Raw genomic sequence first — 24,627 nt, forward strand, 5'->3', positions numbered from 1 at the left:
TTGTAGTGGAGGATGTACCACACAGAGGTGAGTTTCTCAGTGGCTTCCTGTCACTGTTATAAGCCTACAGCTTCACAGGAGGAAACCAAACCCACCAGTGTGAAGAAAAGGTTCACAACAGTAACTGTACTTTTAAGGGTGAATGTTAAGGTGTCTGTTGAAGGAGAGGAGATCACGCCTGGAAGGTGTAAGCTGGACCATATGGACTCTGGAATATCAAGTAAGCTTTTGTTTCACTATTGGAAACCAATGATCACTGTAGGTTAATGGAAACTGATGAAGAAGTGATAAATGTTCTCCATAGCTTAAAGTGCCAGCAAAATGTCTTCACTTGCAGCTACTACATGAAGAAGTTGTATGTGTAGTAGATTCATGCCCTCAGTAGTTTTCATTTAAACAGTGCTATATACAATAATCAATAGTTTGATGCATTAACAAACCAATCAATCATATTGTTTATTGCTTTTCTGCCATGTCCCTCTGTGTCTGCACATGTAGGTTCTCTCTCCAGCATGTCGATGACCCCGTCCAGCCCTGGTACCCCAGGTCGACCCCCCCATACCGCTGCCCCCGGGCCCCTCCAGGCTCCTCTCGGCACTGCTCTGGTCCAGTTCCAGCTAGGCCTCTTCAGGGAGGTGGTTCGGGTGTCTGGTGGGCAGCTCAGCTACTGCCATGCCAAGAGACTGGCTGCAGAGATCATAGAACGCAAGGTAAACCCATAGACCTACATACTAGTCACCTCACAAAGTATTGCCACCCTTGAAAAAGATGAGAAAAAAATACTATAAAATAAATAATACAAATACTGAGCTATAATATTTGCTCAAAATAAATGAGAACATTTTATTATTTTAAACTAATACAATTGCTCAGAAAAAGAGATTTTGTTTAACAAGTAACCGTTTTTTTCCCAAAATGCAAGGTGTAAAGGTTATTGCTACTACTAAAGATTCTTAGAGATAAAATCAAACAAAATTGAATCTGCATTAACATTTTACTTTTTTAAGAAACTGTATTGTGGAAACCAATTTGCTAAAAATATAACTTACAACTATTAAAGCGGCAATTAAGAAGTTTAAAACCTCTTGAACAGTGGTAAACTTGCCTGTGTATCCCCCCCCAGATGGTTCTGGAGGCAAGGAAAAGCTTCCAGAAAAGGGGGGTTAAAAGGCCTTTATTGAGCGTTATCAAGAAATGTAAACGCCTGGAGCTTGCTAAACTGCACTGGAACCGGCTCTATGGTGATATGAGGCAAAAATAGAGGTCTTTGCCCACCAACACCAGCAGTGGGTTTGGCGTTGAAAGATGGATGCATGTGTAGAAAATAACCTCATCTACTGTAAAATATAGTGTTGGATATTTGATGTTATGGAGTTGTTTTGATTCCACTGGTCCTGGGGCCCTTGTTAAGATCAATGTCATCATGAACTCTACCAAGTACCAGAACATTTTAGTCAAAAACCTGGTTGCTTCTGCCAGGAGGCTGAAACTTGGCCACAAATGAATCTTCCAGCAAGACAATGACCCCAAGCATTCATCCGAATCCACCAAGAAATGGTTAATTGACCACAAAACCAACATTTTTTGCAATGACCATCTCAGTCTCTGGATTTGAGCCCCATTGAAAACCTTGTGTTTGAATTAAAGAGGGGAGTCCATAAGCGCAGACCGAAGGATATCAAGGATCTGGAAAGATTCTGTATGGAGGAATGGTCCAAGATCCCTCCCAATGTGGTCTCCAATCTCATAAAACATCAAAGAAAAAGGCTCAGTGCCGTTATCCTCTTGCAAGGGGAGGTGCACAAAGTATTGAAAATCATTTCACACCCATCTTTTTGAGAATAAAAAATATTACTTGTTAAACTAAATCTCTTTCTCTGACCAATTGTATTAGTATGAAATGTTCTACTCTTTTGCAGCATACAATATAACATACAATATATGGACAGTGCTGTGCTCACTAAGTCTGTACATAGTGTTTTCCTCGGTTTTCTATCAGTCGCAGTGGTCAAATAGCATTAAAGATTACTTAGATTTTTGTTGTGGTTGGGCCAGATTGTGAGTGCCTGAGGCTTTGTTGGGTTGGTAGTGGTTAGTGAACCGAGCCTCAGAACCAGCTGGCAGGTGAATAACATTTGGTGTCTCTTTTTAGGATAATAATCAGAACTGGAAATTGGAATGATTCAAATTTTATTAGTCACATGCGCCAAATACAACAGGTGTAGACCTTACAGTGAAATGCTTACTTATGAGCCCCTAACCAACAATGCAGTTTTAATGCAAATGCAAATAGTTTGTTTAGCCATTCGATTAGATGTTCAGGAATCTTATGGCTTGGAGGTAGAAGCTGTTTAGAAGCCTCTTGGACCTAGACATGGTGCAACGGTACCACTTGCCGTGCGGTAGCAGAGATAACGGTCTATGACTAGGGTGGCTGGAGTCTTTGACCATTTTTAGGTCCTTCCTCTGACACCACCCGGTATAGAGATCCTGGATGGCAGGAAGCTTGGCTCCAGTGATGTACTGCGCCATAAGCACTATACCCTCTGTAGTGCCTTGCGGTCGGAGGCCGAGCAGTTGCCATACCAGGCAGTGATGCAGCCAGTCATGATGCTCTCAATGGTGCAGCTGTAGAACCTTTTGAGGATCTGAGGATTCTGCTCTGCATGCGTTGTTTGGAGTTTTTCTCTGTACTCTGAGGATGCTCTTGCAGAGTTTCAATTGGGTGTTTGTCCCATTTGTAAAATTCTTCTTTTGTAGGCGGACCCCACACTTCACTGGAATACAGTGCAATTGGTTATATTATTGAGTTGAATATTTTGAGCCAGATCCTAATTGGTATGTTTAATTTAATAGATATTTTTAATGCCATAGAAGCCCTCCTTGCTTTGTCTTTCAGTTCCTTCACAGCCAGGTTGAAGTTCCCTCTGTGGCTGATTCTTATTCCTAAATATGTGTAGATGTGTGTTGTATCTGAGTAGAGCCCAGTAAAAATGGATATTGGTTTCCCTGACATCTGGATCTGTTCTGGAAAATCATAATTTTTGTCTTTTTGAGATTGACTGTTAGGGCCCAGGTCTGACAAAACTGTTTACAGATGATCTAATTGTTGCTGTAACCTCTCTTTTGTGGGGGACAGTAGCACCAGGTCATCTGCATACAGGAGCCATTTTATTTCTGTGTCGTTAAGAGTGAGACCAGGGGCTGTTGTTCTAGTGTTTATGCCAATTCATATATACTGAATATGAATACATAGACTTGGGTTCAAGTTGTTTCACTCCGCACCCTTGGGAAAATACATGTCTATGTTTATTTCCAATTTTGACTGTTTCTATACATTGATTTGATGACATGTGTTTTTCCAATTCGTTTGAGAAAAATGTCTTCATGCCAAATTGGATATCCACAAAGCAGGAGAAATGTATTGATTCACGTTTATCAGTTAGGGTTTGTAGGGTATAAATGCGTTCTGATGTTTGATCATTTGGTAGGAATGCAATTTGACTTTTGCTCGGGACATTGTTTTCACTGAGAAAGTGAAAGAATCTGCTGTTCATGACGGTGCCAAATATTTTCCCCAGGTTGCTGTTGACACAAATGGTAATTGTTTGGATGAAATGTGTCTAAATTACCAAAAGAGGTCAGGGAAATAAATATTTTGAATATGGAAGTGCTACATTTTGTGGTGTGTGTATTTTATCATTTCGTTTAATATTCCGTCAGTATCACAAGCATTTCTGACTTGCAGGGCCTGTATTTTTTTCTGATTTGTTTTTATTTAACCTTTATTTAACTATTTAACTTTATTTAAGAACAAATTCTTATTTGCAATGATGGCCTACCAAAAGGAAAATGCCTCCTGCCGGGACGGGGGCCTGGGATTAAAATAAATAAATAAATACAATATAACTAGGACAAAACACACATCACAACAAGAGAGACAACACAACACTACATAAAGAGAGACCTAAGACAACATCATAGCAAGGCAGCAACACGTGACAACACAGCATGGCATCAACATAACAACAACATGGTAGCAACACAACATGGTACAAACATTATTGGGCACAGTCAACAGCACAAAGGGAAGAAGGGAGAGACAACAATACATCACACAAAGCAGCCACAACTGTCAGTAAGAGTGTCCATGATTGAGTCTTTGAATTAAGAGATTGAGATAAAACTGTCCAATTTGAGTGTTTGTTGCAGCTCGTTCCAGTCGCTAGCTGCAGCGAACTGAAAAGAGGAGCGACCCAGGGATGTGTGTGCTTTGGGGCCCTTTAACAGAATGTGACTGGCAGAACAGGTGATGTATGTGGAGGATGAGGGAGGGTTACTGGGGAATCCAGCGGGTTCTGGTTGTCTTTAATGGCTGATTCAATCATTTACAGTTTTCATAGATTTATTTTTGCGAATTCACTTTAATATGTCTATATAGTTCTTCAAAGTGAGGGTTCCATAGCTCACCGTTTGGGATGTCCAAATCTACTCGGTGTAGTTTGTTTATGGAGTTCCAACTTCCCCAGCAGTTGTTTGAATCAATGGATTCCTCAACATCATTAAGTTGGTGTCTGATGTGTGGTTCTTTCTTTGTTCTGAGAGTCTGTCTGGATTCTTTTAGGGTTTTCCAATACTGAGTGCTCAGTTCCTGGTTGTCTGGTTCTCTGTGTTTTTGGTTAGGTAGTTTCCTATATATATATTTTCATGGATTTGCAATCATAATCAAATCATTTTTCACAATTTGTCTTATTTGGATTGATTTTAGGTGTCTTTTTAAAATTGGATGAGGACGTGTCCCAAGAAATTGGTCCCAAATGTACACCTCCTTTACTGTGGTGATGTGTGGGCCAGGTTTGTGGTAGTTTTCCATGCTATTCTTAGTCCATCTATAGGACTGATTGGTCTTGTGTAATTTACTGGTCTCTTCTCCATTTTGGTTTGCTTCTTCCCTTTTAAGGTATGCTGTAATTTTGCTATGGTCTGATAGTGGTGTTAGTGGGCTGACTGGGGAGGACACTGGATCTAAGTCTGGGATGACATCATCTTCAGTACTACTAAGAGCAGAGCTGTATGTATACCTCCTTAAAAAGTCCCCTCGTAGCCTTCCATATGCACAGACCCAGCGTTCCACAGAGCTGGTTCCCATTTATGTTGTTTTTATCAAAGTTCTTCCTGGGTGGATATGAGGGCAGAGGAGGTTTATAGGTATGTGTTTGTCTCCACATGTGCTAATGGTATCTGGTTCTTCTCTAGTCCTAGTATTAAGATCCCCGCAGATCAGAACATTTCCTTGGACCTGGAAATGATTGCTCTCCTCTTCTAGAACGGAGAAGCTCTCTTGTAGTGAGGGGATTCTGATGGAGGATGTATGTACTGTAGCACACACAAATACATTTTGGTCAATGGAGATTACCAAAATGTATCTCTCTCTCTCTCCCTCCCCCCCTCTGTCTCTACCTCACCTCAGTGAGAGATGGCCATGTTACTTCATCAGCCAGAGGGGCTGCCGTGTGGTTTAGCTGTGTCTGCAGCTAACTTTCCAACCACAGCCTTCCACACACACCCCTCCGTGCCTGTCTCGCTCAAATTAGCCCCCTTATCCTTTGATCTTCTGACTGTTTCCAGGCAGCAGGTCAGTTGGCCCGTGTAGTCTTTGTGTAAGAACTTTGTATGCGGTTTGTGTGAATAATCTGTATCTCTCAGATCATTGCACTCCTGTCTTTCCTGTCTATAGGAACAAACACCCAAACAAACACACTCACACTTGTTTCCATCTCATTTGAATTTTTTTAATTTAACCTTTATTTGACTAGGCAAGTCAGTTAAGAACAAATTCTTATTTACAATGACGGCCTAGGAACAGTGGGTTAACTGCCATAGTCAGAACGACAGATTTTTACCTTGTCAGCTCTGGGATTTGATCTAATAACCTTTCGGTTACTGGCCCAACGCTCTAACCACTAGGCTACCTGCCGCCCCTAACGACAGCACTCACATTGTTCCATGACCAGTCTCTCTCTATAATGGCCTACCCCTCCCTCAATGCCAACGTCTGTCTGCATGCTTTCGATGATGCTAACCAGACAGACCTCCTCTTTAATCTGTCTCTCCTGCTCTGCTCTGCCTTGATTGATCGATCAACCGATTTCTAGATTTATTGACTAACTGATTGATCATGTCCCTACCTGTGTACTGCAGGCTCCAGACTGTAATGTGGTGGGTGTTGGGGAGAAGGTCCTCCTGTTCAGACACCAGACAGGCTTGGAACACCTCCTCCACAGACTCACGGACCAGGATGCACTGCTGGACGGCGACCTGATAGAGATCATCCTCTCAGGTCAGACCGGGGTTTGTGTCCCAAATGGCACCCTATTCCCTTTGTAGTGCCCTACTTATGACCAGGGCCCACATATGGTTCATTGAATGTACTGAAATGTAGTACGTTAAGTGTCCACATAAAGTAATGGAATATCTGCTCTTTCTGATCTGACTCAGGATCAGCTACTGTGACGGAGATAAAGATCCGCCCACACTCCCTGGCTGTCCAATCATATCGCACCCCCACCTTCTGTCATCACTGTGGGGAGATGCTGTGGGGGTTGGTACGTCAAGGGTTAAAATGTGAAGGTAGGAAAGTAGGTACAGTAATAATTCATCCTTCATGTCATTAATCGCAGTAAGAACCTTCACTATTTATTTCATGTTGAATTCTTTGTCGTATCTACCATTTTACCTAAATAGATTTTGTCTTAATTATGTCTCACATCTCTATCCTCTCTCGTCTCTGTAGGTTGCGGGTTAGACTTTCATAAGCGCTGTGCGCTGCAGTTGCCTAGTGACTGTAGGCGTGCACGCCGTCGTGTGTGTGGCCCCAGCCTGTCCTTATTCCCCCCTGCCAGGCCCCGGACACACTCCCTCTCCACACCTGCAGGGGGCAGTATGGAGGAGGTCAGCACCAGTCATTATGGGCCGAATCCATTCCGCTTTTTAAGAGTGACATTTGTGTGTGATTCTAAAATCTGACATGTAATCTTTCTGTTATTCTCTCTCTCCCTCCCTTTGTCTTTCTCCCTCTTCCTCTCCCCTGTTAAGTTGCGTCAATTCGAATCTAGTATCAGAACAAAACAGTCAGCACAGAGTAACTTCTGAGTTCTTTGTACTTTAATTAATGCAAACACTTGAATGGTAAATATGTGGCTCGTAAATACGGGCTCTCTGTAACACCTCGCAGGGCAAAACAGAGAACTGATATGACATCACAAGTTCTTCCTTAAATACTGGACAGACTTAGCTTAGTTCCCTCTCCATGAGGGCCTGTCTTAGTAGAGGCTAGAATATGGTTTAGACTTATTCCAGCCTATCGTTGGCGTGCAGGTTGGTCCCAACCTCTAGACGCACTCCTGTTTCCTGGCGTAGCTGTTGTCTCTGGCGGATGTCTCATCTTGTGACGGCAAAATGCACAGTTCTCTAAAACCCTTACACCCCCCTGCATATACCTTTCACCCATATCCTGTTATTGCTATTATTCTATAGAAAAGCTCTTGCAAAACCCTGTTTTAAAGCATCAGCATTCTGTCCACATGACCCACCATCACATGAGCCACTTCCTCTTAACATATAGCAGTATTCAATTATCTTATAGTTAATAAACTTATTATTATAGCATCTGTGTTATATTATATAGGTTATGCAAACAAATAGTTGGTCAAACCCTAACACCCCCCTCTCCATTTCCCCCTCTCTCTCTCTTCCAGATTAGTATGTCCAAACCCAGGCCCAGACCTCCGTCGTGGGCAGATCAACCGGTGTGGCTGGGGGTGGTCCAGGGAACGGGTGGCGTGGCGGGCAGGGCCAGGGTGCCACACACCTTCCACATCCACAGCTACACCAAGCCCACCGTGTGCCAACACTGCTACCACCTCCTTAAGGGCCTGTTCCGCCAGGGCCTGCAGTGCTCCGGTGAGAGGGGCCAGAGGTCAGGGGTTGAAGGTCATAATTCAGATTGGGAGGTTGGTCACTGGGGTACTAAATACTTGTATGATGCTTTCTCTAATCATAAGTTTCTGAAGCAGGTATGTCAATTGTAGTATCTGGGATCTACATCTGTTTATATTAGTTACTATGCTGTTACTAAGCAGTAATGTATTACGGCAGTGTTACGTTACTACACCTAATAGGAAATGCACATGCGCACTATTGGGCCGGGGGCTGTAGAGCACGAGAGGTTTTGACTAAAGGAAAACTAACTGTACTCCCGTCTCCTGCCTGGTCATTTCTCCACAACACAAATATTACAGTGGCGACGAGGTGATTGAACTTCTTAAACGGACATTGCTTTAAGGGAAGAATGTTGCGTGAGTAATGAAACTCAAAATAATGTCATTCGTCAGTTATTTGTAATTTTCTTTCGCCAGTAGAAAAGGCTAAGCACTGCTAGTAGGTACAGTGTTCAGGAGCTGCCAAGTAGCAAGACTATTGGAGTCCAGAATAGCGACACTGCCCCCTGGTGGTTAAATAAAAAAACAGTCATTGAACCCATTGAAATTAGGCGATCTCAGTGGAGAAATATTGTCAAGAAAAAAAGGAAGAAGAAACGTAACACGGTGTGTACATTATTACAAATGAGTGCAGTGAATGAAGTAATTGCAGAAACTTCTGAAGTGAAGAATTAGATGAAAATTCAGAAAATTAAGGAATACAAGGAATAAGGAAACTGGACAATTAACTGAAAATGGCAACCATTGGTCGAGTACCAGAGTTTGAGGCTACAAAAGAGGATTTTGATTCCTATTTAGAACGTTTTGAGTGTTGGCTGGCTGCAAATGAAATCAAAGATGAAAAGAAAGCAGACGTATTTCTCAGTGTTTTGGGTGCAACTAAGTATGGATTGCTGAAAGGTCTCATTGAACCACTAAAAGCAGTGGAGTTGACCAATGCAGAACTGAATGAAACTCTTTCAAGGCATTTCAAGCCTAAGCAAATTCTCATTGCAGAACGTTTCAGATTTTACCAACGTCACCAGAGTCGAGGGGAAACTGTGGCTGACTACATCCTTGCTTTGAAAAGGCTGGCAAGTACATGTGAGTTTGCACAATTTCTTGATGATGCTCTTCGAGACAAGTTTGTATGTGGTCTCACAGGTGAAGCATATCACAGAAGGATTCTGTCAGAGAAGGACCTGACCTTTAAGAAAGCCTGTGATATCGCACTTGGACTCGAGCTTGCCCACAGGGATACTATTGAGCTATCGGGACATGCAGAACGTCAGAAAGGTGTTCACAAGGTCAGTGATGTACGTGGTGGGAAAGGCTCACAAAAGTCACTTTTCTCAGTCCCGTCCTCAAGGTTACACAAGAACAAAGCAGCCCACATCTCAAAGGTCTAAGCCAAGTTGCTACAGATGTGGGGGAGATAATTATCAGCACAGTGAATGTCGATTCCAAAATGAAAAGTGCCACAATTGTGGAAAGGTTGGACATTTACAGAGAGTGTGTAAAGCTCCGAAACGCACAGCAAGAGCGCACAAAGTGTCAGATGCAGCACAAGAAGAGGAAGGTACAACTGAAACAGTAATGGAACTGTTCACAGTGTACACAGCTCAACAACAAAAATATGGAATCTATCTCAGCATGGAGTTAGCAGGAAAACCAGTACAAATGCAGCTGGACATCGGAGCGTCTGTATCTCTGGTTCCAGAGAGACTCTAAAAAGAAAAACTGAAAGAGTGTCCTCTTCAGCCAGCGTCCATCCGCCTTTCTTCATACACTGGTGACACTATTCCTGTGTTAGGGCAGATCCAGGTACCAGTCCAGTATGAGGGGAAGGAGTGGACGCTACCGCTTGTCATTGTCAAAGGAGAAAAATCAGCCTTGCTAGGCAGAAACTGGCTACAAAAGATCAAGTTGAACTGGGGAGAAATCTTCAGTCTGAGAAATGACAAACCAGTGAGTCAGGCTACACTCACTAACATGCTGGAGAAGCACAAAGAACTTTTCAAAGATGGCTACGGCGAAATACAAGACTTCACAGCAAAAGTCAGAGTGCAAGAAGGAACCAAGCCTATCTTTCACAAACCACGTCCAGTTCTCTGTGCTCTTAAGGAAGCAGTAGAGAAGGAACTGGACCGCCTACAGAAGAATAACATAATCACGAAAGTAGCGAGGAGCGACTGGGCCGCTCCGATCGTTGTAGTGCCAAAGAAAGACAAGACCGTCAGAATGTGCGGAGACTTCAAGGTCACAGTAAATCACTGGATACTACCAGAGGAGTATCCATTACCAAACGCTGAAGATCTGTTTGCCACTCTAGCTGGTGGGAAGGTTTTCAGTAAGCTGGACCTGTCATTTGCTTATCAGCAACTGAAGCTGGATCTGGAGTCAGAACAGTTTCTGACCATCAATACACACAAGGGGCTATTCAGATTCAATCTGTTGGCCTATGGAATCTTGACAGCTCCAGCGATATTCCAACACACAATGGATCAGATCTTGGACGGTATCGACAAAATTGTGTGCTTCATGGACGACATCCTCGTGTCAGCACCAACCATTGGAGAGCACATTTGTAGTGAACTATTACGGAAAGTTTGTGGCAAACTTGTCCACATTGTTGCATCCGCTTCACCGACTGCTGCAGGCTGATACAAATTGGAATTGGTCCCCACAATGTGAAGAAGCATTCAAGACTTGCAAACAGCGTCTGCTAAAGAGCAAGTGGCTTGCCCACTACAACACAGAGATGAAGCTGAGACTCGCATGTGATGCATCTCCATACAGAGTAGGGGCCGTCATCTCACATGATCTACCATCAGGTGAAGAACACCCTATTGCATTTGCATCACGGACTCTGTCACCAAGTGAGAGAAATTATGCTCAAATTGAAAAGGAAGCCCTGAGCATAATATTCGGAGTGAAGAAGTTTCACAAATACCTTTACGGAAGGAAGTTCCAACTGCTGACAGATCACAAGCCTCTGTTGGCCATCCTTGGACTAAAATCAGCTATACCAACCCTTGCTGCACTTCGAATGCAACGTTGGGCTCAGATATTGCTAGCCTACGACTACGAGATCGAGTACAGACGATCCAGTGATCATGCAGATGCACTATCAAGACTACCATGCAATAGTGACTCCGACAGTGAAGATGATAGAGCAGTCTTCCAGATCTCTCTCATTGACGAACTGCCCATATCTGCTTCAGACATAGCAGAGGAAACGAGGAAAGACCCAGTGCTTTCCAAAGTCTTGGACTTAACATTAGGCGGTTGGCCAACCTTTGTAAATGACGATAACCTTAGTCCATTCATCGACAAGAAAGACCAATTGTCTACTGATCAAGGATGTGTTCTGTGGGGATCAAGGGTGGTGGTACCTCACAAATTCCAGAGGAGACTGCTATCTGACCTGCATGAGGGACATCCAGGGATCACTCGAATGAAAGCACTCGCTCGCAGTTATCTGTGGTGGCCTGGACTGGATCAGGACATTCAACAGCATGTAGGCCACTGCTCACCTTGTGAAGCTGTTCGCAACAAGCCTGCTGCTGCACCTCTGCATCCATGGTCCTGGGCAGCTACACCTTGGGAACGCATCCATGTGGATTACGCAGAGATTGACAAGCAACATTTCCTTGTTGTCGTCGATGTCCATTCCAAATGGATGGAAGTGTTCCCTACTCAACCTACCACAGCTGAGAAGACCATCAATCTTCTCAGACACCTGTTCGCATCCTTTGGACTAGTCAAGGAGCTCGTATCGGACAATGGCCCTCCTTTCACGTCAAACGATTTGAAATGTTTCTCAAGAACAACGGAGTAAGGCACATCCTGTCACCACCTTACCATCCGGCATCAAACGGAACAGCGGAGAGAGCTGTGCAAACCTTTAAGAAGGCCTGGACTAGACTCGAGGTTCAGTCTGTGCCCACCCACCAAAGGCTTCCCCGGTTCCTGTTTACTTACCGTAACACACCACACACAGTAACAGAATGTACACCAGTTGAACTGTTTCTGAAATGCCAACCACATACCTGCCTGACATCGTTGAAACCAGACTTGTCAAGCACTGTGGCAAAGCACCAGCTGCAGCAGAAGAAAGCTCATGACAGACAGAATTCAAAGAGGGAGAGAGGGTGATGGTACAGTGAGGGGAAAAAAGTATTTGATCCCCTGCTGATTTTGTATGTTTGCCCACGGACAAAGAAATGATCAGTCTATAATTTTAATGGTAGATTTATTTGAACAGTGAGAGACAGAATAACAACAATAACAGAATAACAACAAAAAAAGGTATTTGATCCCCTGCTGATTTTGTACGTTTGTCCACTGACAAAGAAATGATCAGTCTATAATTTTAATGGTAGGTTTATTTGAACAGTGAGAGACAGAATAACAACAAAATAATCCAGAAAAACTCATGTAAAAAATGTTACAAATTGATTTGCATTTTAATGAGGGAAGTAAGTATTTGACCCCCTCCCAATCAGAAAGATTTCTGGATCCCAGGTGTCTTTTATACAGGTAACGAGCTGAGATTAGGAGCACACTCTTAAAGGGAGTACTCCTAATCTCAGTTTGTTACCTGTATAAAAAACACCTGTCCACAGAAGCAATCAATCAATCAGATTCCAAACTCTCCACCATGGCCAAGACCAAAGAGCTCTCCAAGGATGTCAGGGACATGATTGTAGACCTACACAAGGCTGGAATGGGCTACAAGACCATCGCCAAGCAGCTTGGTGAGAAGGTGACAACAGTTGGTGTGATTATTCGCAAATGGAAGAAACACAAAAGAACTGTCAATCTCCCTCGGCCTGGGGCTCCATGCAAGATCTCACCTCGTGGAGTTCCAATGATCATGAGAACGGTGAGGAATCAGCCCAGAACTACACGGGAGGATCTTGTCAATGATCTCAAGGCAGCTGGGACCATAGTCACCAAGAAAACAATTGGTAACACACTACGCCGTGAAGGACTGAAATCCTGCAGCGCCCACAAGGTCCCCCTGCTCAAGAAAGCACATATACATGCCTGTCTGAAGTTTGCCAATGAACATCTGAATGATTCAGAGGACAACTGGGTGAAAGGGTTGTGGTCAGATGAGACCAAAATGGAGCTCTTTGGCATCTACTCAACTCGCTGTGTTTGGAGGAGGAGGAATGCTGCCTATGACCCATCCCCACCGTCAAACATGGTGGTGGAAACATTATGCTTTGGGGGTGTTTTTCTGCTAAGGGGACAGGACAACTTCACCGCATCAAAGGGATGATGGACGGGGCCATGTACCGTCAAATCTTGGGTGAGAACCTCCTTCCTTCAGTCAGGGCATTGAAAATGGGTCGTGGATTGGTATTTCAGCATGACAATGACCCAAAACACACGGCCAAGGCAACAAAGGAGTGGCTCAAGAAGAAGCACATTAAGGTCCTTGAGTGGCCTAGCCAGTCTCCAGACCTTAATCCCATAGCAAATCTGTGGAGGGAGCTGAAGGTTTGAGTTGTCAAACGTCAGACTCGAAACCTTAATGACTTGGAGAAGATCTGCAAAGAGGAGTGGGACAAAATCCCTCCTGAGATGTGTGCAAACCTTCAAACTACAAGAAACGTCTGACCTCTGATTGCCAACAAGGGTTTTGCCACCAAGTACTAAGTCATGTTTTTCAGAGGGGTAAAATACGTATTTCCTTCATTAAAATGGAAATCAATTTATAAAATTTTTGACATGCGTTTTTCTGGATTTTGTTGTTGTTATTCTGTCTCTCACTGTTCAAATAAACCTACCATTAAAGTTATAGACTGATCATTTCTTTGTCAGTGTGCATACGTACAAAATCAGCAGGGGATGAAATACTTTTTTCCCTCACTGTATATAGACTGTAAGCTGAACTGCCATCGTCGCTGTGAGTCCTCCCTGGTCCCCGCTGACTGTCCTGGAGTGAGGACGAACACCAATGGGGAAGGAGGTGAGAGACAATGACAAACATAATGGCCTTAAATGTCAAAACTATTCCTAATGCTTTCAAGATGAAAGAAAAACTGCATATGTAATTGACTGTGTACTGTATTTACTTATTCAGTGACAGTTTAGTATTGCGGTTTGGTGGAGGTTTAGTGTTGTGGTTTAGTAGTGGTTTAGTATTGCGGTTTGGTAGTGGTTTAGTGTTGTGGTTTAGTATTGATGTAGTAAAGGATGCTACACAGACTCAGTGTCCAGTCTGGGCTATAATGACGACACAGAGGAGGAGGATATGAGATGCAGTATGACATCACTAGAAGACCATGACGATGAGCCATCTACTGAGGACCCATTCGCTGAGATCAAGGAGGTGGGACACCAGCCACCAATCACGTAAGAGGGATAACAAAATGCTTGGCTTTGATAGGATGTAAAGTTCAGTATGTTTCCACTTTGAGTTTTGATGATTATTTACTTATGATAGAGTATAGTACATCAGTGTCTGTCAACTGAAGTTGTAATAGTTCTCTCTCCCTCTTTCATCCCTCCCCCCCTCTATCTCTCCCTCTCTCTCTCTCTCTCCCTCTCTCTTTCGCTCGCTCTCTCTCTCCCCCCCCCTATCTCTCTCTTTCTACCCCTCCATCCTTCCCTCTCCCTCCATCCCTCCCCCTCTCTCTCCCAGTCCGTGTTTCAGTAGTTATATTCCTCTGATGCGGGTGGTCCAATCAGTTCGTCACACTAAGAGACGGGCCAGTGGAGTCCTGAAAGAGGGCTGGCTACTGCATCACACCAACACCGACACACTGGTGAGAACACACACACACACACACACACACACACACACACACACACACACACACACACACAGTAGCTGTGAAGGGGGGAGGGGGGATGCAGAATAAAAAATGTTTTGCCAGCGCTGAAGTTGTCTATATCAGTCTGCTAATACAGGACCAGTAAAGGCCCAGTGCACTACTTTTGTGAAAAAATGTAAACTACATGTATTTGTAAATGTAACTTATTTCTATTTGAACTGAAATGGTCTATTCATTTATTTTACTAGACTCTCTTAACCAGAGCAATTTACAGTAGTGAGTGCATACATTTTCACGCTGGTCCCCCGTGGGAATCGAACCCACAACCCGAGCATTGCAAGCACCATGCTCTACCAACTGAGCCACATCATCACAAAACACTTGATGTCTCAATGTACTCAGTTACTGTATTGAACATTGTTTTTCTTCATGGTGATGGAAAGTCTACAGGTTCTAACCTAGATGACCAGCCTATATACAATACAGTAATGTACATTTACATTAAGTGGTTTGTAAGGATGGTAAATTAAAACTGCACAAAAAGTGGTTGTTTTCCATGTTATTTCATCAAGACAAATATTAATTTGATGTGGATGTTTTGGGTCTTTGCCTAAAACAAAAAAGGGCTCCCGAGTGGCGCACCGGTATAAGGCACTGCATCTTAGTGCTAGAGGCATCACTACAGACCCTGGTTTGATTCCAGGCTGTATCAAAACTGGACGTGATTGGGAGCCCCATAAGGCAGCACTCAATAATATATATTTTTTGTTCTGATTTTTCAGGGGGGCTGCAGCATCCTCAGCACCCCTACTTCAGACAGACAGACAGACAGACAGACAGACAGACAGACAGACAGACATCTATAACATACTTTCCTATTGTTTCTGTCAGAGGAAACGTCATTACTGGATATTGGACTGGAAGAATATTACTCTGTATCAGAATGAGACAAGCACCAAGTACTACAAGGTAGGTCACTGGCTGCTGCTTAGCCTCTTAGACCTCACTGCCCTTTTCTGAGATATCTACTGCAGCCCTTTGTGCTGTTGTCTGTGCCCAACAATTTTTGTACCATGTTTTGTGCTGCTAGCATGTTGTGTTGCTACCATGCTGTGTTGTCATGTGTTGCTGCCATGCTATGTTGTTGTCTTAGGTCTTGCGTTATGTAGTGTTGTCTCTCTTGTCGTGATGTGTGTTTTGTCCTATATTTTTATTTAATTTATTTGTATTTTTAATCCCAGCCTCCATTCCTGCAGGAGGCCTTTTGGTAGACCATCATAGTTAAGAACAAATGACTATTTACAGGTTTGCCTAGTTAAATAAAGGTTAAATAAAATATTAAAAAAGTTACATGGGATGAAAGCATCATCTAGCATTTACCAAACCAAGGCCAGTCACAGTCACCTCAACAGTACTGACCTCTAGTGGCCAAATAGAATATCAACATCAACAAATATGTTTTTTTCTGTCTTCCACCCTCACTTATTTTGGGCTCCCGAGTTGCGCAGCGGTCTAAGGTACTGCGTCTCAGTGCTAGAGGTGTCACTACAGACCCTGGTTTGATTCCAGGCTGTATCACAACCGGCCGTGATTGGGAGTCCCATAGGGCGGCGCACAATTGACCCAGCGTCGCCTGGGTTAGGACGGGGTAGGCCGTCATTGTAAATAAGAATTTGATCTTAACTGACTTGCCTAGTTAAATAAAATTATCCCATGTCTCAGCCTTTCCCTTACATTTTCATCCATTCTCCTTCCCTTCCTCCCTCCATCTCTAGGAGCTTCCTCTGTCTAACGTGCTGCAGGTGCGAGGCCCCGCCCAGCTGTCTGGCCCCTTGTTGCCAGACAACAGTGTCCACTCGTTCGAGGTGGTGACGGGCACGCTGGTATACTGTGTGCTGGCGGGCAGGGACGGGCAGGCCTGGGAGACCGCAGTACGCCAGGCTCTGATGCCCGTCCAGAGCAGCGGGCAGACGGGCAAACGGGGACAGGGTGAGTCAGAGCGTTAGCTAGCATGTTTGGACTGTGGTAGAAGTGTAGTCAAAGATAGTACAGTATGAAGACAGGCAGAATCCTCGATCAGACTTGTAGACGATGTCATGGCGACTTTGGCTAGCTAAAGTCATGTGCAGAAACATGTCATCGGGTCTAACGGTCGACTCGCGCAGAACTGCACATGTACAGGCCGTCAAATCAAATGCACTCCATCCATATAAAGTTGTTGATGAAAATGAAAACGTTAGTTTGTCACTTTTTTTACGAGGTAAAATAAGGCCTGAAAACTACGGCAAATTTTTTTTTCAACAGCAAGAGAGGAGTTAGCACAATTATTCAATAGGTGTCTCCATAATGACAATCTAAATATGCTCAAATTGCTTCTCCCTTTGCTACTGGGTAATCAAACCAAATGATTTAATCTGAACTATAGAAGTGATTGATAGTGAATGATTAAGAGGTGGGGACCCTCAGCAACAGGGCTCCAGCCAGTGAGGGGCCAAAGGAGGTACATGCTTGTGCTGCTGCAATTCCCCATCACCACATAAGAGACAGAGAGTAGAGGAACAGACAGAGATAATGTTAATGGGCAATTTATTGTCATCAAGAAACTTGAACACGGCATTGGTAATGGTCATTGAATCACCAGCTGGAATGTTCATTATTCCTCCAAATGTGCTTATGATTTGAGAGTTTCTTGCTGTGGTATCTTATCACCCACACACAGTTGCTTCTTGCTTGTGACTTTCATCAATAATCAACGAGTAAGACTCATTCCCAATGTCCTTTATTAGTTCCTCATCATTTTGAGGGATAAGTATGTAGCTAGATAGCTATCTAGCGCTGCTGGTCGTTGTTGAATCATCAATTGTCATGATGTGTGCGCACGTTGCGCTCCTCTCACTGTGGTGACTCAGCTGAGCTGCCTACAGTGATGCCAATTTAGCAACTTTTCAGACTACCCAGGCAACCTTTTTTTCAAACGGCACCTAGCAACACATTTTGCTACTTTAAAAAAATTATTTGGAACTTTTAGCAACTTTTGAAAAGTGACTCAAACGCCAAAATGCATTTTCCCTCTAAATGACACAAAACCGATTTTCTCTGTCACACACCCAGTCACAACACACGTGCTTGCCTGCAAAAGTGCATTGTGAGTGACGTCAGCAGCAGGAGGCTCAGCTCGTGCACAGGCTATAGCCCAGAAGCAATTTCAGCAAATTGCAAGTCATTGTTGGTTGACTGCAGCAGCAGTACAGGTTCGACGGGACAAACCCAAATGAATATAGTTATTCACAAATGTTTGATCTTGAACAGAATTTACAACATCAATCAACATGCCTCAATCAAAATTATACAGCCAGAAGTACAGAAAAGAGTTGAAGTCTGTACCTGAATTTAAAGGGTGGCTGAAGCCAGTAATTGGGGAAGATTCTCAGGCATACTGTGCATACTGCAAATCAGATATGCTTGCAAAAATGTATGACATCAAAAAACATTGTGCTACAGCAAAGCATATAAATAAATCAAAACCATACAACCCCACAACGCAGTCTACATTACCACAGTTGGTTAAGAAAGTGGATAACTGCAAAAGCGCAGAAGCTGCAATGGCCATTGCGGAGCATTGTTCCCTGCTAGCATGCGACCATTTAGGTATGGCTTGCAAAGCTTCCTTTTCAGATTCTGTGGCAGCAACAAACTTCCAAATGCAACGCACCAAGTGCACAGAAATGATTAGGGGAGTACTGGCTCCTTATTTTCTCAAAAGGGTAACATCAGATGTGGGGGATGAGAAGTTCAGTCTCCTTTTGGATGAGTCCACTGATGTCAGTGTCTCGAAGTACCTGGGTGTGGTGATTCGGTATTTCAGTGCTAAAAGAAGAACCATTGTGTACACATTTCTCGGGCCAGTTGAATTGGAGAGGGGCGATGCCAGATCAATAGCAAAGGCGGTAGTTGAGTTTCTTGAGAAGTGTAACCTTAAAAAAACAGAATCTTCAGGGTAATGGTACTGATAATGCGTCCGTGATGCCTGGGGTGCACAATTTGGTGCACAAGATTTTAAAGGAAGAATGTGCATTGCCCAATTTGGTACTCATCCGCTGTGTATGCGCCATTCTTTACAATTGGCTGTCAGTGCAGCATCCAAAGAAACAATCCCTAGGAGTGTTGAGTACTTAATCAGGGAAACCTACAACTGGTTTTCGATTTCCCCAAAACGGTGCGAGGCGTACAAAGCAGTGTATGCCACCATTAATTGTGGCCAGAAACCCCTGCAGATCACCAAAGTGTGTGCCACACGTTGGCTATCGATTGAGCCTGCGGTAACTCGTATATTGAGCCAGTGGGAAGAACTGAAACTCCACTTTGAGGTGATCAAGGCCAGTGAGCTTTGCTACATGGTGGATGTGCTCCACGCCATGTACATGGACAAGACCAACTATGTCTACCTGACATTCTTGATATAAATCCTGTCTGACGTACAAGTTGCAGTGAAGTCATTTGAGGGAGAGCAAACAGATCCTGTCAAGCTTTTGGACAATCTGGTACCCCTCTTAACATCAATTTGCAGCAGAGTAGTCAACCCTATGGCAAAAATCGATGTCCTGAAGGATGCCATTGATGGACATCTCAGTCCATCACCATACCATGGGTACCTTTTCGAGAGCACGGTGTACCAACTCAGTCTTGCGCCAGAGGACAAAAAGGTCATTCGTAGACAGTGCATCAACTACATTGTTGCTTTAAGCAAGGAGCTGCAAGCAAGGCTCCCAGACATCCTTGAAGCCTTGCGAAACATGGCCTTGTTCAGTGTTAAGGAAACGCTAAAGCACAATAAAGGCACCACTGAAATTATTAAAGTAGCTGAGCTACTGGGGTACCAGCCCCAAACAATTGATAAAATTGTTTCCCAATGGAGAAACATCCATCTGTTTAGGTGGGACTCAACTGAAAATACAGTCGAGTTTTGGAGTGAAGTCAATAACTACACGGACTCTTCCGGGTCAAATCCATTTGAAGAACTGTGCAAAGCTGCACTCGCTGCCCTCTCCTTGCCACACTCAAATGCGGAGGTTGAACGGCTGTTCAGCCAAATGAGTGTGGTCAAGTCAAAGTTAAGAAATAGAATGTCACTGCACACTCTCAACTCCATACTCCTGGTGCGGTATGGACTGAAGCTGGCTGGTGATACCTGTTACCAGCATAAACTACCAAGTGAAGTTCAGCAGCAGTTTGGCAGCATACAGCTTTAAGGCCACTCCATCCTCTACTGCTGGTTCCAGCTCCGTGACAATGCAGTTGGACAGTGAAGATGAAGAGGATTTCCTTGCCAATCTATGATTCATCATATTTACAGTACGTATGTAAATATCTGGAACTGGCAGAGACACAGCTGATGGTGGCAGTGAGTACTGCAGTGTGTGCGAGAACAGTGGCAATATCTGGAGGAAACCATTGAGCAACTAGCCAGCCAAGCACCACAACAACCCAGAGAGAGCTGGAGAGAGATGCCTAGCGCACACATCATTATTTGAGTTAAGTTGCTTGTTCAATAAGATAGCATATCTTGTTATTAGCTTGTACCTATAATTGTTGATCAGTTAGGTAGCATGTTAATAACTACCAATACACTGCTTAAAACTATAATTGTTCAGAATGTGTAGGTTTATTAGTTGAAAATAAATCAAATGTAATTGTTCAATAATGTGTAATTGTTTAATAATTCAATGCGTTTAAAAAAAAAAATCTGATCATATAAAATGTGTTGTTTATATTACTTTTACAAATAGAAATATATGATTCTAAACTAACCAATGTCAAATCATATTTTTCGGCGAGATGGCCAGTCAATTTGAGTAACGTTATTGTGTATTCTACGTAATGACGCAGTTTTACGTTACTACGTAATGACATCATCACGCAATGACATCACAACGTCATTTAGCAACTTTTAGCAACAAATCGACCTGCCTCTAGCAACTTCCCCTGAAAATGAGTTGGCAACACTGGCTGCCTACTGCAGGAGCGCACTCTGTCTCGACTGTACTACACACACTGTCCTCCGGTTCGCCCCTTCCTTCCAATGACTGTACATGAAGTTCCTTCCCCGCCACTACTCACTAACTCGCAACAGCAGCCTGCCTCATATGCCTGACTGCCTGGTACTCAACAGCAGCCTGCCTCATATGCCTGTCTGCCTGGTACTCAACAGCAGCCTGCCTCATATGCCTGTCTGCCTGGTACTCAACAGCAGCCTGCCTCATATGCCTGACTGCCTGGTACTCAACAGCAGCCTGCCTCATATGCCTGACTGCCTGGTACTCAACAGCAGCCTGCCTCATATGCCTGACTGCCTGGTACTCAACAGCAGCTGGTCACAGTGAAATTAATAGATGATAAAAAAAGATAAATGCCATGGCGGCCGCAGTGCAATTTAGAAGTAGCTCCAAAACCCGCAACCCGTGACCAATATATGCTCACCTGCGACATTGTTTTCAAAGTAGAACAATGTACAGGAAAACCGCCAACATGGCAATCCTTAATAACATGTTCAACTACGTAAGACAATGGAATCTAGGTCATGCCTTTAGATTTTGAGAACATTTTAATTTAAGGAAGAATTTGTCACTTCTCTCAATGGCCGTGTTCGAGAGCATCAAAACGACTGCAGGTGACTACCGACTGACTGATCTACAAATCACCTCGTCATAAAGAACGACTCGTTATTATTTGTAGATCAGTCAGTCACAATTTGTCCATGATATACATTGCGTTTTTGATCCTCTTGAACACGGCCCTTTGACTTCTCAAACCCCAAAATCAGCCTGGTCTGCGTGGTCTGTTTCGCAAACGTTCCCGGTAGTCTCACAATGTTGCACCTCTGGGTTTAGAAACTCTGTGGTGTAGTATTGTTCTGAGACATGCAAATGAGTGACATCCGAGTAACGTATTTAGAGAATTTAGTCATTGAGGTTTCTGACGGAACCCTCTGTGAGCGCCCTGACCCTCCACCATGGCATCCCGTGTCACTGTTGGCCAAACTCTCCATATCGCTGAGTGACATGCCAAGGGATGGTCTCGCACATGGTTTTTATAAAGGTTTTGAAGTAAAGCTGGCATCGTAAGGGATGTTAGATTTAGTTCATGTTCATATTCCTTAACTTTTGATCAAAGAATACTCTTTCTGTTATAGACCATGGACCCCAGAGTGGAGAGAAACCGGTAAGTGGGAGAGGTTTGTAGGAGGGGTTATTATGATGGAGGGTAATGGATCTATATTGTGTATGAACTCTCAAAGACTCGTTGTTTTTGTCTGAAATGGATAGATGAGTAACTAACACTGTATTTGTGTGTGTTCTGCACATTCGTATTTATGTTTGTGTGTGTTTGTGTGTGTGTCTTTCAGGACGTCAGTTCAGTGTATCAGATCTTCACTGATGAGGTGCTTGGTTCAGGACAGTTTGGAGTGGTGTATAGAGGTGGGTTTGACATCACTATAGATACGATACACTAGAAGATATACTTTCTATACCGTTACCTGTTTGGAACATTTAGTTCCTTCTATTCAGATTATATAGTGTATTATCATTGTATTAGATGGCTAGCTGAGAGTCTACTCTCGTCCCCAGGCACCCACAGACAGTCTGGTCACCCTGTGGCCATCAAGGTCATCGACAAAACCCGTTTCCCTACCAAACAGGAGAGACAGTTGAGGAACGAGCAGGCAATTCTACAGGTGAAGGTTCCAGATCTGTGTTTGGATGGCTCCCGAGTGGCACAGCGCTCTAAGGCTCTGCATCTCAGTGCTTAAGGCGTTACTACAGACACCCTGGTTCGAATCCAGGCTTTTTCATAACCGGCCGTGATTGAGAGTCCCATAGGGCGGTGCACAATTGGTCCAGTGTCATCTGGGTTTGGCCGGTGTAGGCCGTCATTGTAAATAAGAATTTGTTCTTAACTGATTTGCCTAGTTCAATGAAGGTTAAATAAATAAACAATCCATTGTGTGTGTCCAGAATCTGTCTCACCTGGGTATAGTTCTACTGGAGGGCATGTTTGAGACCCCGGAGCATGTCTTCGTTGTCATGGAGAAGCTCCATGGAGACATGCTGGAGATGATTCTGTCCAATGAAAAGGGCCGTCTGCCAGAGCGCACGACACGCTTCCTGGTTACACAGGTACTGGTCACGTAGCAAGGGAACACTGATTATTTCTTCAACGGTCTGCGGTACTGAAGTAGTTCTGGGGAAAAGTAGTACTTTTATAATACTTGTCTGTCATCATTTGCTGCGTATGCCACTCTGTAAAATCACTTCAAAGATTCCATTGATTTCTAAATTACTTGATTTTGATCTTTGTTGACTCACAGACTTGTGTGTGTGTGTAGATTCTAGAGGCCCTGCGCTACCTGCACTTCAAACACATCGCTCACTGTGACCTGAAACCTGAGAATGTATTGGTGGCCTCCCCAGATCCCTTCCCTCAGGTTGGTGTGTGTGCGTGTACACTTGTCAATCTCCCTCAATTTGTCTGTGAGACTCTACTTGGTTAATAATCCTTTCAACATCAGACTTTACAGTGACTCCTCTCCTCCTTCCTCTCAGGTTAAGCTGTGTGACTTTGGCTTCGCCCGCATAATCGGCGAGAAGTCTTTCCGCCGCTCAGTGGTGGGCACGCCGGCCTACCTTGCGCCCGAGGTCATCAGTATCCATGGTTACAACCGTTCGCTGGACATGTGGGCTGTGGGCGTGGTCCTGTACGTCAGCCTGAGCGGAACGTTCCCCTTCAACGAGGATGAGGACATCAGTCAGCAGATCACCAACGCTGCCTTCATGTTCCCCCGTCTGCTCTGGTCTAACATCTCACTAGAGGGTAAGTCTGCTCTGGTCTAACATCTCACTAGAGGGTAAGTCTGCTCTGGTCTAACATCTCACTAGAGGGTAAGTCTGCTCTGGTCTAACATCTCACTAGAGGGTAAGTCTGTACCCTGTCTGCCCTGGTCTAACATCTCACTAGAGGGTAAGTCTGCTCTGGTCTAACATGTCACTAGAGGGTAAGTCTGTTCTCAGCCTGCCCTGGTCTAACATCTCACTAGAGGGTAAGTCTGCCCTGGTCTAACATCTCACTAGAGGGTAAGTCTGTTCTCAGCCTCCCTGGTCTAACATGTCACTAGAGGGTAAGTCTGTTCTCAGCCTGCCCTGGTCTAACATCTCACTAGAGGGTAAGTCTGCCCTGGTCTAACATCTCACTAGAGGGTAAGTCTGTTCTCAGCCTCCCTGGTCTAACATGTCACTAGAGGGTAAGTCTGTTCTCAGCCTGCCCTAGTCTAACATCTCACTAGAGGGTAAGTCTACACCAGCCTGCCCGTGTCTAACATGTCATCAAAGGGTAAGTCTGTTCTCAGCCTCCCTGGTCTAACATCTCACTAGAGGGCGAGCAGAGTTTTCCCCTAGTGTTTTGTCAAAGGTGGGGAGCAGAGGCCAATGAATCAGCATTTAGGGCTGACATTGCCTCTCTCTCACTCTCTCCCTCCATCTCTCTCTCACTCTCTCTCTTTCTCTGTCTCTCTATCTCTCCCTCTCTGTAGCGGTGAGTCTGATCAACAACCTTCTCCAGGTGTCAGTGAGACGTAGGTTCAGTGTGGGGAAGGCCCTGGGACACCCCTGGCTACAGGTAAGAGATCTCAACCTGTATGAATGGACAATCACTGACAGGCTGGGGGGATATTTAGGATACTGTGTGAAGAGGTAGGGATTCAGATGTTTTCTGAAGATGCCAGGAACTCTGCTCTCCTAGCGTCATAGGGAAGCTTTTTCCACCATTGCTGTATCAGGACAGAGAAGGGATTTGACTGGGCTGAG

At 44.1% G+C, this 24,627-nt stretch overlaps 1 protein-coding gene across 3 annotated transcripts in view; it reads left to right on the top strand.

Moving 5' to 3' along the window:
* Positions 1–45: 45 nt before the first annotated feature.
* The window catches only part of LOC115194510 (serine/threonine-protein kinase D3), a 25,514-nt gene continuing 932 nt past the window's right edge, over positions 46–24,627 (top strand). The window contains exons 1-19 of one of the 3 annotated variants that reach the window (XM_029754250.1): positions 46–220; positions 499–710; positions 6,202–6,340; positions 6,499–6,630; positions 6,794–6,951; positions 7,758–7,962; positions 8,997–9,083; positions 13,873–13,962; positions 14,201–14,348; positions 14,638–14,761; positions 15,662–15,739; positions 16,546–16,759; positions 21,960–21,988; positions 22,173–22,245; positions 22,396–22,502; positions 22,783–22,944; positions 23,154–23,252; positions 23,371–23,638; positions 24,354–24,439. In XM_029754250.1, coding sequence (XP_029610110.1) covers positions 202–220; positions 499–710; positions 6,202–6,340; positions 6,499–6,630; positions 6,794–6,951; positions 7,758–7,962; positions 8,997–9,083; positions 13,873–13,962; positions 14,201–14,348; positions 14,638–14,761; positions 15,662–15,739; positions 16,546–16,759; positions 21,960–21,988; positions 22,173–22,245; positions 22,396–22,502; positions 22,783–22,944; positions 23,154–23,252; positions 23,371–23,638; positions 24,354–24,439 — 2,430 coding nt within the window. In that variant the 5' untranslated portion in view covers positions 46–201. Of the gene's footprint in view, positions 221–498; positions 711–6,201; positions 6,341–6,498; positions 6,631–6,793; positions 7,006–7,757; positions 7,963–8,996; positions 9,084–13,872; positions 13,963–14,200; positions 14,349–14,637; positions 14,762–15,661; positions 15,740–16,545; positions 16,760–21,959; positions 21,989–22,172; positions 22,246–22,395; positions 22,503–22,782; positions 22,945–23,153; positions 23,253–23,370; positions 23,639–24,353; positions 24,440–24,627 lie in introns of all 3 variants that reach the window. The other 2 variants (XM_029754251.1, XM_029754252.1) reach the window with 2 other exon arrangements.

This window comes from Salmo trutta, chromosome 5 (genome assembly GCF_901001165.1).
Source record: "Salmo trutta chromosome 5, fSalTru1.1, whole genome shotgun sequence".
NCBI classification, from domain to species: Eukaryota; Metazoa; Chordata; class Actinopteri; order Salmoniformes; family Salmonidae; genus Salmo; species Salmo trutta.